Source organism: Canis lupus, chromosome 13, assembly GCF_003254725.2.
Source record: "Canis lupus dingo isolate Sandy chromosome 13, ASM325472v2, whole genome shotgun sequence".
Lineage (NCBI taxonomy): Eukaryota > Metazoa > Chordata > Mammalia > Carnivora > Canidae > Canis > Canis lupus.
Window position 1 is genome coordinate 55,729,868 of NC_064255.1, and position 15,720 is coordinate 55,745,587.

Genomic DNA, 15,720 nt, shown 5'->3' on the forward strand with positions numbered 1-15,720 from the left:
TGAAGTATATTTAAGTTTGTAAGAAATTGCCAAACTGTTTCCCAAAATGACTGGATCATTTTGGATCCCCACAGCAACGAATCAGAGTTCTTGCTCTTGTTCCACATCCTTATCTTCATTTGGTGTTGTCAGTGTTCTGGATTCTAGGCCATTTTAATAAGTTTGTAGTGCTATGTCTTTTAATTTGCATTTCCATGATAGCATATGATTTGGATCATCTTTTCATAGGCTTATTTGATATTTGTGTATCTTCTTTGATAAGGTATCAGTTAAAATCTTTTTTGTATTTTTGAATTGAGTTGTTTGTTTTCTTATTCTTGCATTTTAAGGACATTGTATATTTCTGATAATGATCTTTTATCAGATGTGTTTTTTGCAAACATTTTTCCTAGTCTTTGTTTTCTTCTCATTCTCTTGACATTGTTCTTTGTGGAGCAGAAGTCTTAGTGTGTTTTTAATGAGCTTATCAATTGCATCCTCCATGAATCATTCCTTATTGTTTTATTGTGGTACCTAAAGTCATCTAGATTTTCTTGTATGTCATCATCTAAGAGTTTTACACTTTTGCACTTTGCACTTAGGTCTGTGATCCATTTTGAGTTAATTTTTTGTGAAGTGTAGAAGTTCTGTGTCTAGATTCATTTTTTTCTTTTTGTATGTAGATATCTAGTTGCTCCAGCACCATTTATTATGACTAATTTATTCTATTGTATTATCTTTGCTCTAAACAATACTGGTCATTTTTGAAAATGAATAACTGTAGGGTTCTAAATAAAAGTTCAGCTATTGCATTTATATGATTGTAGGATATGAAAAATAAGTTTTAATAGTTATTTTATGAATTTTTGTGTGGCATGAAATTAAAATTTTATTGTATAAAACCTGCTATACTTGCTATAGGAGAAGATATTTTCACTCGATAAATTAACTCAAAGTATTTGATCTTGAAATTGATTTAATGTTTAAAAACTATTTATTTCTGTAGCCCATCTCATTACCAAATTCTAGGGATATTTTATTTATTTATTTTTAATCCATTGAGCTTTCATGAAATATCATATAACGCAAGAATGTGCACATTTAGTACCAGGATATAGTCTAAAAATAACACCATACAGTAAAACTTTAAAAATAAAAATACTTCATAAATACTGACTCTGAAGTAAATTATTGCTAAAAACATACTTATGATAAAACAAGCCAGCTTGGTGTGCCTATTAAAAACAACAACAACGGGATCCCTGGGTGGCGCAGCGGTTTAGCGCCTGCCTTTGGCCCAGGGCGCGATCCTGGAGACCCGGGATCGAATCCCAAGTCGGGCTCCCGGTGCATGGAGCCTGCTTCTCCCTCTGCCTATGTCTCTGCCTCTCTCTCTCTCTCTCTCTCTCTGTGACTATCATAAATAAGTAAAAATTAAAAAAAAATAAAAAAATAAAATTAAAAAAAACAACAAATAATAATAATAATAACAAATAAAAAATAACACACACTATGATTTTTTTCAGATATTATTTTTATATTATCTTTAATACTTTATATTTTAGCAATATTTTTATCATTATAGTAGCTGCTGATTTTAATTTATATTATTACTATTTTTACGAGTCAGTTTTAGATGAAAAATAAATAGTTATAAAAATTATAATAAAATGAACTTGCATTAATTTTACATTATTAATATTAAAATGAGTTTTCTAAACAAAATATTGAAGAAGCAATACTCCAACCAAAGTTTTGTATAAAAGTTGATTCCTACTTATGTTATTATTTACCTTAGATACTTGAAGGGATTTGAGAGGAAATCACATTGGAGAATGATGAGAAAATGTGGAGTCCTGAATTGTGTTTTAAATCTTCAATAAAAAGTACTGTCAGTAATTTTATTGGCTTCTATCAACAGTAGGCAAAAGATCAGAAAAATGTGTCACAACTAAACCTGAGCATGCTGCCTGACAATGAAAGCACTTACCTTTGGCACACTTTTCTTTCCTCATTTATCTCCTTCCATAAATACCCAACATTTGAGCAGTTTCCTGGCCTTACTGCAGTTTCTTTTTTTTTTTTTTATTTTTTTTATTTTTTATTTTTTTATTGGTGTTCAATTTACTAACATACAGAATAACCCCCAGTGCCCTCACCCATTCACTCCCACCCCCCGCCCTCCTCCCCTTCTACCACCCCTAGTTCGTTTCCCAGAGTTAGCAGTCTTTACGTTCTGTCTCCCTTTCTGATATTTCCCACACATTTCTTCTCCCTTCCCTTCTTTTCCCTTTCACTATTATTTATATTCCCCAAATGAATGAGAACATATAATGTTTGTCCTTCTCCGACTGACTTACTTCACTCAGCATAATACCCTCCAGTTCCATCCACGTTGAAGCAAATGGTGGGTATTTGTCATTTCTAATAGCTGAGGAATATTCCATTGTATACATAAACCACATCTTCTTTATCTATTCATCTTTCGTTGGACACCGAGGCTCCTTCCACAGTTTGGCTATCGTGGCCATTGCTGCTAGAAACATCGGGGTGCAGGTGTCCCGGCGTTTCATTGCATTTGTATCTTTGGGGTAAATCCCCAACAGTGCAATTGCTGGGTCGTAGGGCAGGTATATTTTTAACTGTTTGAGGAACCTCCACACAGTTTTCCAGAGTGGCTGCACCAGTTCACATTCCCACCAACAGTGTAAGAGGGTTCCCTTTTCTCCGCATCCTCTCCAACACTTACTGCAGTTTCTATAGTATGGCCTCACTCTCCTCCACCCTTGTTAAAAGCTGTGATATATTGTTCCCAGCATCCTCTCCTCTAATCAAAAATTACTGTTCTGTGCCCAAGGTTCTTCCCTGTTCAGTGTTACAGGAGAAGGTGTGACTTTTTGATAAGAGAGTAATTTATTACTTCTCCAAGAATATTTGCATTTTAATAAAAAAAATCTAAATGAGTGTAACTAATAGTGAGACTGAAGACACAGAGGCAAAACCAGGGAGAGGAGTGATTTTCAGTACTTTACAAACCATGTCTTCTACATTATTATTTATTTCCTACATTGTTGAAGACAGTAAAAAATCAGGGAAAAATTCATTTTATGGTGAAGTGCTCAATGTACAAAGAACTGACAAGCCATAAACTGCTTCTGGAGAGTAAAACATAAACTGAGAGGAAAAAATGGATAAAGAAAATAGATTGTTATTTATACAATAGCAAAATATTTAAAATCATAGATTCTATTTTGTTTTGCAGTAGTGCTTTTGTTCCTTTGTGGGTGGATTTGGTTTCAGAGAATAGAGATCATAGAAATATACAGAGATTGGATTATAGTATATCTCCACAATTTCTAGGAGAAAAAAAAAAAAAAACAACCAAAGATCTAAAAGTTGTGGGGAAAGATATTCTGATGTTTTTAAAAATTCGCCTATACTTGATTCTACTTGCTTGATTTTTTTCCTCTTGTAGATTTTGTGATATCAGAACATATTTGAGGAAACAAAGTCTTGTTGAAAATAAGAAAAGAAGACGTGATGAAATAACTTCTTCGAATATAATATAAACATGACAAAATTCACCAAAATCAAAGATTTTCCACAAGAAATTATACTTCACTTTGGAATACATTAAGTATGCATTTTAAAGTGCATTGTTTTGCTTAAAATAGACTTTGCTTAGTATGTTAGAAAACAGAATAGCAATAGAAAAAAAAAGAAGAAGAGGGAGCAGAAGAGAAACTTATAATTTGTAAATGGTTAGTCCACAAAATGGATGATTCACACATGAGTAATTAAGAATTAACTATGACTGTATTTCACAAATTCTAATATATTATCTCCTAACAAGGTGATATTCTGGGTCTACACAATAGCAGAAAAGCAAAATCAACTTTGAAATGAATAATGCATTTTTCCCATGTTAAGGGTGTATATATATCAAGAAATGAAGAACAGGAAGTTTTGCAAACATTAGTAGAAAAATAAAATTAAGATAGGCATTTTCTGGTTATACTTTATATCATACAAGTTTGAGCTATGAATTTCCCCTCTGTTCCTTCTACATAATAATTGATTATATTATATGCTGATAATCTTAATATAAAGTAATTTTAAATGCACTGACTTAAAAATAGGTGCTGTTCTTTCCAAACCATTTGCATACACATTTTTTTGTGATAAATGTGAAAGGCACACCTTTAGATATTCAAGTTATTATGAATGAAAAAAAATAACCTTTGAAATATATAATGTATGCTCACAATAATATAGTAGGCATCTTCAATAGGTGATATATGTGCAAATTCAAACAACTCATCTGTTGTTATATCCTGTATTGGAATCAATTTCTTAAAACTTATATGTTAATATCAAACTTTGTTTATGAAAATTAAACGTGTTTTGCCTACATTGAACATTATCAAGAAATTCAGGGCTAGCGGGAGTTTTTAATTTGTCATCACTATTTATAATTTTAAGAGACTCGTAGTGGCCCTTTTATCTCTTTTCTGAATTTCTATTTGCAATAGAATACAATTACATCCAAAATTTTGACTTTTACATAGTTTTTCTTCATATCCTCAATACTATCTATAAATAAAATCACAGGTTGTTCCTTTTATCTTAATTTAAATCTATGATTGAATGAGTCAAAGTTTGTTATGTGCTTAGAAGTGTGGAATTAAAGTTATCACACTTACCTACTGTCTGTATTGGATGTAGTCAATGCTACCGTTTATCACTATTTGTTTATTCTGACACCTTGGCCCTTATAAGACAACAACTGTGATTAAATTTTATGACTTGACTATTTCTCCTACTTCTTATTTTTTCCCATGTGAAATATATATAAAAGCATACATTAATAAAATAATTTGTGAAGAATAAGCATGAATAGCTTATTTAGGAGGCAATGTCTTTTAAAAGTCTTTGGGGAAAAATGTATATTACAAATTATTAGAATTTTGCCCATTTCCAATTATGCCTCTTTATTTTTCACTTGAAAATATTATGACTGCTATGACAAATGTTTTAAAAAGCTATAACTTTTCCTGGAGTGGCTGGGTGGCACAGTTAAGTGTTCAACTCTGGGTTTCAGCTCAGGTTGTGATCTGGGGGAGTGTAAGATCGCGATCCATGTCAGGTTCTGTGCTCAGGGCAGAGTCTGCTTAAGACTCTTTCTCCCTTTCTCTCTGCTTCCTGGACTCTTCTCTCTTTCTCTCTCTCAAATAAATAAATAAACCTATCTTAAAAAAAATAAAAACCTATAACTTTCCCTAATTTTTTTCTTTTCTTTTTCTTTCTCTTTTCTTTTTCTTTAATAGATTCATTGCTATACCACATTTGAGAAAAGAAAAGGAATCAAGAATGCTATGTAAAATGGGAGATGTGTAAATACTACACAAAACTAGCAGAAAACAAGTTGCAAAAATGTATAGTGGCTAACATTTTAAGGAGGAGAAAAACGAAATAACAGATATGAACATCTAAAAATGTGTCAAAATGAAGACCAAGTACGTGGCTATTATTTTATCACTAATTAATTCTTCCAGTTGCTCAAATTTACTGAGTAGTTAATATTCAGAGATCATTACACTTGGTACAATGTAGGTTAGCAATAAAGGCATCAAAACAAACTGAAGTCTTGCTATCTATGAATAATATACACATGTGGAAAATTAAAAGGTGGTGATAGTTTCTACAAAACCACAGCCAACAAGTAGAGGATGTTTTTAACGAAATTATTAACTAAAATACACACATTGGTTCTCATGAGAGCTTTTAACAAAGTGAGTGTGATTTGTGCCTAGTATGAAATGGTGGGATATAATTTATTCAATACCAATTTCACAAATGGCATAGACTTATATATGAATCAAGGAAATTTAATCAATACATCAGGAACAGGAATTATGGGATTAATCTATCAAGGATAGGAATGAAGAAGAACATGAACAAAGAATAAAAGCATGGGTTATTTGGTGGAAGAATATGGTGTATAAAGCAAAATGTGTTGAATGAAATAATGCATTTCAGAAATAATAAGCTGTTGTAATCAGATTGATGTGTACCTAATTCAAACAATGTATATGTAAAGTTAAATAGAATAATCTAAATAGCTGGATTGTGAACACTTAGAAAATCCCTGTGCTTTATTCTAAAAAGTAGATTTTGTTTTCATTCAGAATTAGTTAAATTAACAATTATGCCAAAGTGATTTGATGCTTATCTGTTAGACTCCTGAAACTCACTTTTAGGCTTCTGCAAGTATATAGACAATAGAAGTATTACTAAGTATGATTTTTTCAAATTCTACTATATTTCAAATTATTCTAATCATCCTTTATAGATGATTAGAACATTTTTACTAAAAGATCTGGAGAGTTGGGATGCCTGGGTGGCTCAGCGGTTGAGGTCTGCCTTTAGCTCTGGGTGTGATCCCAGAGTCCGGGGATCGAGTCCCACATCAGTCTCTCTGCAGGGAGCCTGCTTCTCCTTCTGCCTGTCTCTCTCTCTCTGTGTCTCTCATAAATAAATAAAATCTTTAAAAAAAAAAAAAAAAGATCTGGAGAGCTAAAAAGAAAAATTTAGAGAGCTAATGCCTTAATTCGAGGTAATTGCTTGACTTACTGCACTTAATACCATTAACTATATAATATAAAAATAGATGATATTTTCTACATGTGAAATCCTCAAATATAATTTGTTTTGCATTCTTAATAGCACTACAATGAGAGCATGAATAACAAATAATATAAATAATACATACCAAAAAATTGATAGCAGATACTGTGACTTGGCGGTTACCAAATGCTAGAAAGTAGGAAAGAAGATGCCATGAAGACATTCATATTTTGGAAAACCACACTATAAACATAGTTCAGGCAACGTTTATTGGATATTGTTATCCTCTAATCCAGAGTCTGTGGTGTATGTAATTGGCCTTTTGGAATAACACGCTTTGCAATCTAAAGGGGTGAAAATATTTTTGCTTTCAACAAGTACTTTTTTTCTAATCACATAATTATATTTAGAATACAAAAGAAATCTACTTTTAATTTGTATCATTAAATTCTTTGAAGGATGATTTTATCTCTCATTTGTCACTGTAAAAACACATATCAAAATATATGATGGCACCCAATAATATGCTTGCTTTTTAATGTTTAACAGCAAAAATAAACATGCTAATAACAATTTTTATATTTTGCATTATGTATTATTTTTATAAATATTTTATATTTATATTTTAAGCATTATCATTTGAATGTATTTTATATTATAAGTGTTTTATATTTTTTATCTAAAAACAAATATATGAGGCAAGTATTAATGTCCTCATCTTGAAATAAAGAAGAATATAGGTTATATAAGTTCCCACATCATATAGAGTAATAAAGGTGTCCTAAAGTCACCTTTCTCATGGTAGAGAAGTGGAATATACCAAAGGACCACACATAAAAATTTCTGATAAGCTCATCATCTATATTAATAGTTGCATTTCTTTTTTCTGTTTATGTGTATACATATAAATTATATTTATGTAGTAAACATATTTGCAAGAAAACATAACACCTCATCTTAAATTTTGCATATTTTATAAGTATATTTAAAGGTTTTTCTAATATTATCAAAAGCTCATTATAAAGGATACAGCAGCATCTGCACTATAATGTTTAATGTGGCTAGCTCTAAAAATTATCTAGCTCTAAATATTATCTAATTACTGCAAAATTAGCGGTACTTTATGTTTATGTGTAAATAATACTACCTCAAACATCTTTCTTCCTGTCTTTTATGGAAGTTCCATTTCCATTGGCTAGCAATTTAAAAGTATAATTTATTCAAAAGTTATATAAGTATCTATGCATGGATATATATACATACATATATATTTCTGTATATAAAATATGTGGAATTGTTGGAAGTTTTGTTTTTATAAAGTGCATATATTTAATTATGAAATAAAATACATTAATGGAGTAAATTTGTGAAATAGATAAAGATGTAAAGGAAAATGCATTAAAATCCCATTATCTGTGGTAAAACATTTAAAATTCAGATTTTCCCTTAGAAGGATACATATTTGTTATACACTCTTTATAATATCTGATAGAACAATTTTATAATCACTTATTCCTTAATATTACATTTGCCATATAACTAAGCACACTTTCCTATAATTAAACATTGTTCTCTAGCTAAATCGAAATATTTTTTTATTTGTGTCTACTTCTAGACAAAACTTAGTTCATTCAACAATAGTTGTTAGGACTTTATATGAGAGGCACTATACTGTGTGCTTGTGGTAAATCAATTATAAACTAAGCCCAAAGCAACTCTTATCTTAATGCAAATTATTGTCTGGCAAGAAAACAAATAATAATCACAAAATAACAAATGGAAGTTGCAACCCTGATAAGTGTTACAAAGAAAGATCTATATAGTATTTAATGTAAAAGCTAAAATGAAAGATTTAATCAGGGATATCATAGAGGACTCTCTAAGAACATTGTGGAAGTCTAATTTAGAAAATGAATAGATATTAACACAGACAAGAGAGGGGTCCAAAACATTTCATATAGGAGGGCAGTGAAGATATACTTCATTTTCATTTTTTAAATGAGAATAAATATGATGTGATAAAAACAGGTAAAGGGACAAAGAATATAATTTTTAAATATTTTTAATATTTATTTCCAAAATGCAAAGTTACAGATAGAAAAAACTTTCTAGAAAAAATTTCAGCCATCATTAAAACTTTTTATAATTTTTTATAATTTTTATAATATTTCACATTTGGCAGAAAAAAAAAACAAATGGGTTATTTTTCCTTGATTGATGTTGATACCAACATTTATATATTGAGTTTTCTGAACATATGCATTCCATTTTGCAGTTAATGGAATATTCCTACCATTGGGTAGTTTTCAATTATGATAATGTTTTCCTATTTACTTTTAAATATTTTCAAGAAGTATTAAAAATTACCTCCTTAATGGTATATGTGGTGGGAATACATAATATGTTGTTTTTTTATTTAAGTCAATGTGTGTAAATGTACAAATGCCATTAATTTTATGCAGCCAAATCTGTTGAGAATAGGACTATACATGATATTTATTCACTTTCCAGTTGGAATCAGTATTGTAATGCGATATATGTTTTCACAGAATTTGAGTCCTACTTATAATTTATGCATTTAAGAGTCTTGAGTACAGTAAAATTAGACTTTCAGGGGCTCATTTTCCTAATCTATAATCAGGAATATTAGCATTTATATAATAATGTTTCTCATTACAAAAGAAATAGGAAATTTACAATTATTGACAAACATTAAGTTTTCAATAAATATTTTGCATATCTTAATAACAATCAGCTTCTATTATTTTGTATCAGATACCTAGAATGTAACATCTTTCAGAGGCTCTTAAACATACTGTGGGGCAAAAATATCTATTGGCTAATGTTTGAAAATTAGTAGGTACATCTTCTGATAAAATATTTTTTTAAAAAATGAGAGTTATATGATTTAGAAAATTTTCCTCTTCAATATTCATAGTCAATTGTTAGTATTTAGAAGAATTCAAGTTTTGAACATTGGAATGATTTACTTATAGTGTGCTCAACTAGATTTGCTGATTTTACCAAAGATTCTGTTGTTGGTACTTCAAGCAAAGATGTTAAGATGGTTTAACTTATTTTATAAAATCTGAAATAAAGCTTGGAATGCCTGGGTGGCTCAGTGGTTCGGCCTCTGCCTTCAGCTCAGGGTATGGTCCTGGGGTCCTGGGGTCAAGGCCCACATCAGGCTTCCTGCAGGGAGCCTGCTTCTCCCTCTGCCTTATGTCTCTGCCTCTCTGTGTGTGTGTGTGTCTCTTATTGATAAACAAATACAATCTTAAAAAAATAAAATAAAAATAAAATAAAGCTTGACTACTCCATTTATTTCTAATTATTTCAAACTTTATAAGCACCAGAATTAGATCACAAAAAATAACTGTCAATTAAATGTGAAACCTCAACCCTTGTAGCACCAGAGTCCTATGCAGGCTCTATCCCAGGACCGTGGGATCAAGACCTGAGCCCAAGGCAGATGCTCAACCACTGAGCCACCCAGGTGCCCCTTCTGTGTAGTTTAGAAAACGGCTTAGATGCTGGCAATTTAGGATGTGTTTAATTAGAAAGAAATTCTACATACATGGTGGTGTATACCGTGGATGATTAATATAGTATGCAATCCAAGAAGTAAATCCCCAATAAAAGGCACAGCCCTACAAATAAAGCATAATAAAAGTTAGGGAATATATATAAAATCCATCATATCATTTGAAATCTTCCCATATACTTATGTCACACTGCAGGGTTTTTTTTTTTTTTGCATGAAAAATGCTATGTTTTAAGCAAGATAAATGAAATGCTTCCTCACCCAATAAAGTACCATTTTACAAGTACCCATTTGATATCACTAAGGAAAGGCATTACTTTGCTCAACCCTTATTAATATAAATGGATACTTAGAGTATAAGGCAAATGTAGCAATATATTTTAGAAATATTTTTCAAGAGTGGTTGTCTATTCAGTAATCAATATGAATGAAGTAATAAAATAATAATGCATTACATAAAATATCTTAGTATTAATTTTTCAACCGTAAATGAATAAAATAATGAATTATTTAATCATTAGTAAAACATATCTTGATAGATTATAAAGGGGAACGTCCTAGTTTCTAAAGTCCTAGGCTATAATACTAATCTTGTACTGAAATGATAAATTTTAATACCTTCTGCCAGAATAGAAGCTAGTCTAAGTGATTTTTGAGGTTTGGGAGTTTATTGTTTTATTACAATGACAACAATATAAAGGCTTGTTGAATTTTTTACAAAACAGATATTTGCCAAAAAAGGACTTTTTTAAAAAAAGGAAATATTTCATATTGAAAGTAAATTTTAAATTGGAAATTAAAAGTAACTGGAGTTAGAATTGGAAAATTGAATTGCAGCATGTTATCCGATGTGCATTTCCATTTCAGTATTTCATTAAACTTCCCATTTTCTTGACAGCTATTTGATGAGATGGTTATTAACTCCCTGCATTCACCATTTTTGGAAGAGCAAAGACACTGTCATCAAACTGACAACTGTCATAAGTGCAGGGTATAGTTTCATCATTGTAATCACACAGATGTATTTTTACAGGAGGGTTCATATATGACATCCCTCTTCCTCAAGAGGCACTTAAAGAATCTGAATTCAATGCTAAATATTTCCAAAATTAAAGGCGCCTGAACATATGCTGCTCTAACAAAAGGACACGGCAAGTCTTTTATGTAGGATTATTGGTTCAGAGCAGCTCCAGTGAAATAGGTCACTCAGGACATGGCATTTCAGAAACGGATGTTTAAGATATACTGACATGGTTGAACAGAAAAATCTAAGCATGAGGGAAATAAACATGATTGTATCATTTTATGGATGACCCAATACACAAAATTTCTCAGTGATAATTAAAATTACAAAACATACCAATCCCCACCTTTATCAAATTTTTCAAAGGTGTATGTCCTGCAGAAACTTTATGAACAAATAAGGTTTCCAAAAGATATCGGATATAGTGTATACAATGACAGAAGCAAGCCAAGCTAGAAAGAAAATAAAACATAAACATATTAAGTTCTCTTCCATAGGTCTGGCTTGCCTTATGCATAAGACATTTTTGTTAGTTTACTACATTATAATTTATTAGGAAATGTTTCCAATAATCAAAACACTAATGTTTCTTTTAATATTTTTACCCTAGAAATTTTCTAAATTTATTTCACAATAACAGTATGGTCACAACAACAATCTCTATAAATCTACTTCTGATGATACTCAGAATAGTGTATAATACCAGTCATAATCTATATGCTCACATCTACCCCAGGAATATATAATAATTATAATTTTAGTCATAGCAAAATGTCTCAAGAATAAAGCAGAAAATGTACAAACTTTCTTTTTATTTTGCTTTTTTTTTAGTATAGCTGATATACAATGTTATGTCAATTTCATGTGTACAACATGGTGATTTAACAAGTTTTACATTATGCTATGCTCTCTAAGTGCACCTGTCATCTATCATCACACAATGTTATTAAAATATCATGACTATATTCTTTATGCTGTGCCTTTTACTCTTTTGATGTATTTATACCATAGCTGGAAACCTGTGTCTCCTAATCCCTTACCCCCACTTTGCCTGACTTCCCCACTCCTCTCCCCTCTGCCATTGGAGACAATGTGGATGGACCTAGAAGGCATTATGCTAAGTGAAATAAGTCAGATTGAGAAAGACAAATACCATATGATTTCACTCATGTGGAATCTAAAAAAAAAAAACACAGCTGAATAAACACACCAAAAAGCAGAATCAGACCTATAAATACAGAAAACTGATAGTTGCCAGAGGGGAAAATTTACAAGTTTTAAAAATACCCCAAATCTATTTAGAATTCATCTGACATTTTATAGTATTCAGAATAACGTTTTCATTGTCTGGTTGCCCTTTAGCAAGAACCATACATTTAAAAAGTTTGAATTTCATTTTTCATGGAGTCAATGCAGCTTTTGTTTTGTTTAGTTTGTTTTATGTTTGGTTTTTACCTACCAAATGAATTGTAATTTTTTTTTTTGTCTCTTTGCATGTTTGTTTTTGTTGCTGTTTTTCTAATTACCACCTCTTGTTGCTTTTTATAAAACTATTGTTTTAAAAGCAAATGTCAGATGTGATTTACAGGAATACATTTTCTTGCTTATACGTGAAATATATTTCCATTAAAATCTGTACTGATTTTGTTAAAAATATAAAATTTCAAAAAATGTGGTTGTTATGCAAGAAAATCAATGTGGATAAAAAATTGCACACTTAAATCAATAGAGTTTGAACTTAAAAATCAGTGCATCATTTACTCTATGTAAAATCAAACATTGAGTCTCTACGGGGAGTTTATTTTAACAGAATGAATTAATGATTTCTGGTTAATAATAACAGTGACTTTAGGGAAAACAAATGATAACCTGCCTATGTCATTAGGGAATTTATTATTATCCATTAATTCATAAAAATATAACTGTGCACATTTTAGGGGAGAGACATGTTCTATGTGTGTATATCAATACACAATAGGCAAATTCTATGAGAAATGAGAGGACCAAGTGTGAATATCTCGAGAGACAGAGCTTTCTAGACCATAAGACAAGCAAAGGGAAAGGTTCTGATTTAGGAAAAGGTTTAAGCCTTGTAGGCTTAAAAGATCAATAAGGGAAATGAATATCTCTCCTACCTTGTTGGTTCTTTTTAGGAGTATTTACAAAAATATTTGAGTGTAAAATTTTCCACTTTGTAAGAAAGTATAAAGTGAGGTTATACCCAGCTACATACTAGAACTCTAAATGAAAAATTTTATTTCATGCTGTGATTAAATTAGTTAGCTTATTATTCTAATGTTTTATTTTACCAGCATAGCACATACAGCTGTACTCACTATTTGGATATATGTCACTCTGCACATACTTTCCATGTCTGATTCCATTCCACAATATTTCTATTTAATTATGGTTGACTTCTTTTCAAATATCAACTCTTCCTCTGTGCAGTGCTAAACTGATTGAACATCCATAAATAGGTTTGGGCCAATTCTTTTTTCCAATCATAATATTCAAAAATATCACTTATTACCTAAGTTTCAGGACAGGGGGACTGTGAAAGAAAACACGGTCTTGAGGTACCTGGTTGGTTCAATCAGTTAAGCATTTGCCTTCAGCTCAGGTCATGGTCTCAGAGTCCTGGGATTGAGCCTCATGGCCTCCCTGCTCAGCACAGAGTCTGCTTCTCCCTCTCCCATTGTCCCTCATCTCTCCAGCTCATATTCTCTCTCTCCCTCTCTCTCTTTCTCTCTCTCTCTCTCTCTCACACACACACACACACACAAATAAATAAAATCTTAAAAAAAAAAAAAAGAAAACAGTCTCAATTTTATAGAGATATGCCAGGTTTCTATTGTGGAAGAATATGAAGACAATATTCAAGTAAAATGTTGAAGATATAAGAGATTTTGCTAATAATGGACTTCAAATTGCAGAAGGCCCATGCAAAAATTCCAGGAATTGGGAAGAACTCAGTGAAAGCAACACGGACTGTGGTGTTTATTGAGCTAGAGTATGAGAGAAGAGGGATGGCTTGAAAGTATGGGGTTAATGATATGAGGGATCTAAACCAGAATATGAGCATGCAAACCAATGTATCTTCTTGCATTCATGGAAGACAGTCAAACTGTCCATGCTGTGTATAGGAAAGGTTTCAAACACTGCTTTTCCACTCCTCATGATGGCAGTCAGAATTTCTTTCTTTCTTTTTTTTTTTTTTAGCAGTCAGAATTTCTTATGGAGGTGTGGCATCAACCTCAGTGTAAGGAGTTCACTTGACCCCATGGTGGGAGAGACCTTGACACTTTCAAGTACATATCTTCTAATTTAACTATTGTTGATTGAATAAAGAACATCTGGTTTCACCAAGCTGTGGACCCTCTTTTCACTACTTGACAGGGATGGAAGTACTGTAGGAAATACTGCCTTAGTTCTCCTGTGCGCAGGTTTCTAAGACAGTCAAATAATTTTGTGGTAGTTGAGTCACATATAAATCTGAGCCGAGCAGAAAAATACTTTTGATTCTGTGAGATGATTCAAAGTCATTTTGGATAATTAACATTAGATTATGTGGCAACTGGACATGGCATTGGGCACTTGATCTTCTTAACCTTGGGAAATGGTAATCATCCATCCTAAAATTGAGTTGCCTTAGAAGCTGTGTGATTATTTTATAGGTCTCTGCTAGACACTTAAATTTCACAAGTAGTTTGTGTGTTTGTGTGTTTGTGTATATCTGCTCTGAAATGATTTCATACAGACTTAACATTCTTGCTATTTTGGAACAACGTGGTACAAACTTTTATCACTGAGATGTTATAAAACATGCTTATGTTTGTATTTAAGAATAGTAACCAGCTGTTAGTCAATTCCCTTAGCATGCCACTAGGGAAAAAAAAAAGTGCTCTTTTTTCATGCTGTGTTATATATCTCGGATATGTTATATGTTGATCTAAAATATGAATACAATTACACTGCCTTTATGAACCCTCCAACTCCAGCCTTTATTAAAAAACTGATCAGCCCTTTATTCCCTTCCTAGAGAGAAAAATGATGGCAATGTTCTAATAGGCTCTGACCAACTTGCCCATTATCCTTAAGAGACAATTTCCCCCTTGCCTCTCTGTGCTTCTTCCGCCCTACTAGGTTTCTTTTTGCTCCTGCAAACCACCACATTTCTTTGTACCATAAATAATTTCCAAATGAAGATTCTTTAAATTTGCTAGCTGAAATCTGATTGATCCCTCCAGCAAACAAAGAAATAGGTCAAATGCCACTTTCTTTGTAAAGCCATGTCAGAACTCCCATCCTGGTTGGGTTCCTCTCTTATACTCTAAAAGTGCTGAATGTAAAATAAACACATTTGTAATTGGTTCATCTATCTAATCATTGAAAACATGTTTATTGAGTATTTCCAGTAAATCAGGTAATGTTAAGCAGTGAAGATAAACTGGAGATCAAAGTGCATAGAACTTTATAGAGGGAAAGATACGAACAAGTGATGATGTGAACCTGTATTTTTAAAGTAATAAACTGCATAAAGCAAGAA

At 31.6% G+C, this 15,720-nt stretch overlaps 1 protein-coding gene across 3 annotated transcripts in view; it reads right to left on the bottom strand.

Annotated features, from left to right (window-relative positions):
* The window catches only part of TECRL (trans-2,3-enoyl-CoA reductase like), a 112,583-nt gene that overhangs the window by 31,101 nt on the left and 65,762 nt on the right, over window positions 1-15,720 (bottom strand). For all 3 annotated transcript variants that reach the window (XM_025435660.3, XM_049092997.1, XM_025435659.3), the window contains exons 6-8: window positions 11,521-11,626; window positions 10,184-10,256; window positions 6,752-6,795 (exon numbers count right to left, since the gene is read on the bottom strand). In XM_025435660.3, the coding sequence (XP_025291445.1) occupies window positions 6,752-6,795; window positions 10,184-10,256; window positions 11,521-11,626 (223 nt within the window). The remainder of the gene's footprint in view (window positions 1-6,751; window positions 6,796-10,183; window positions 10,257-11,520; window positions 11,627-15,720) is intronic.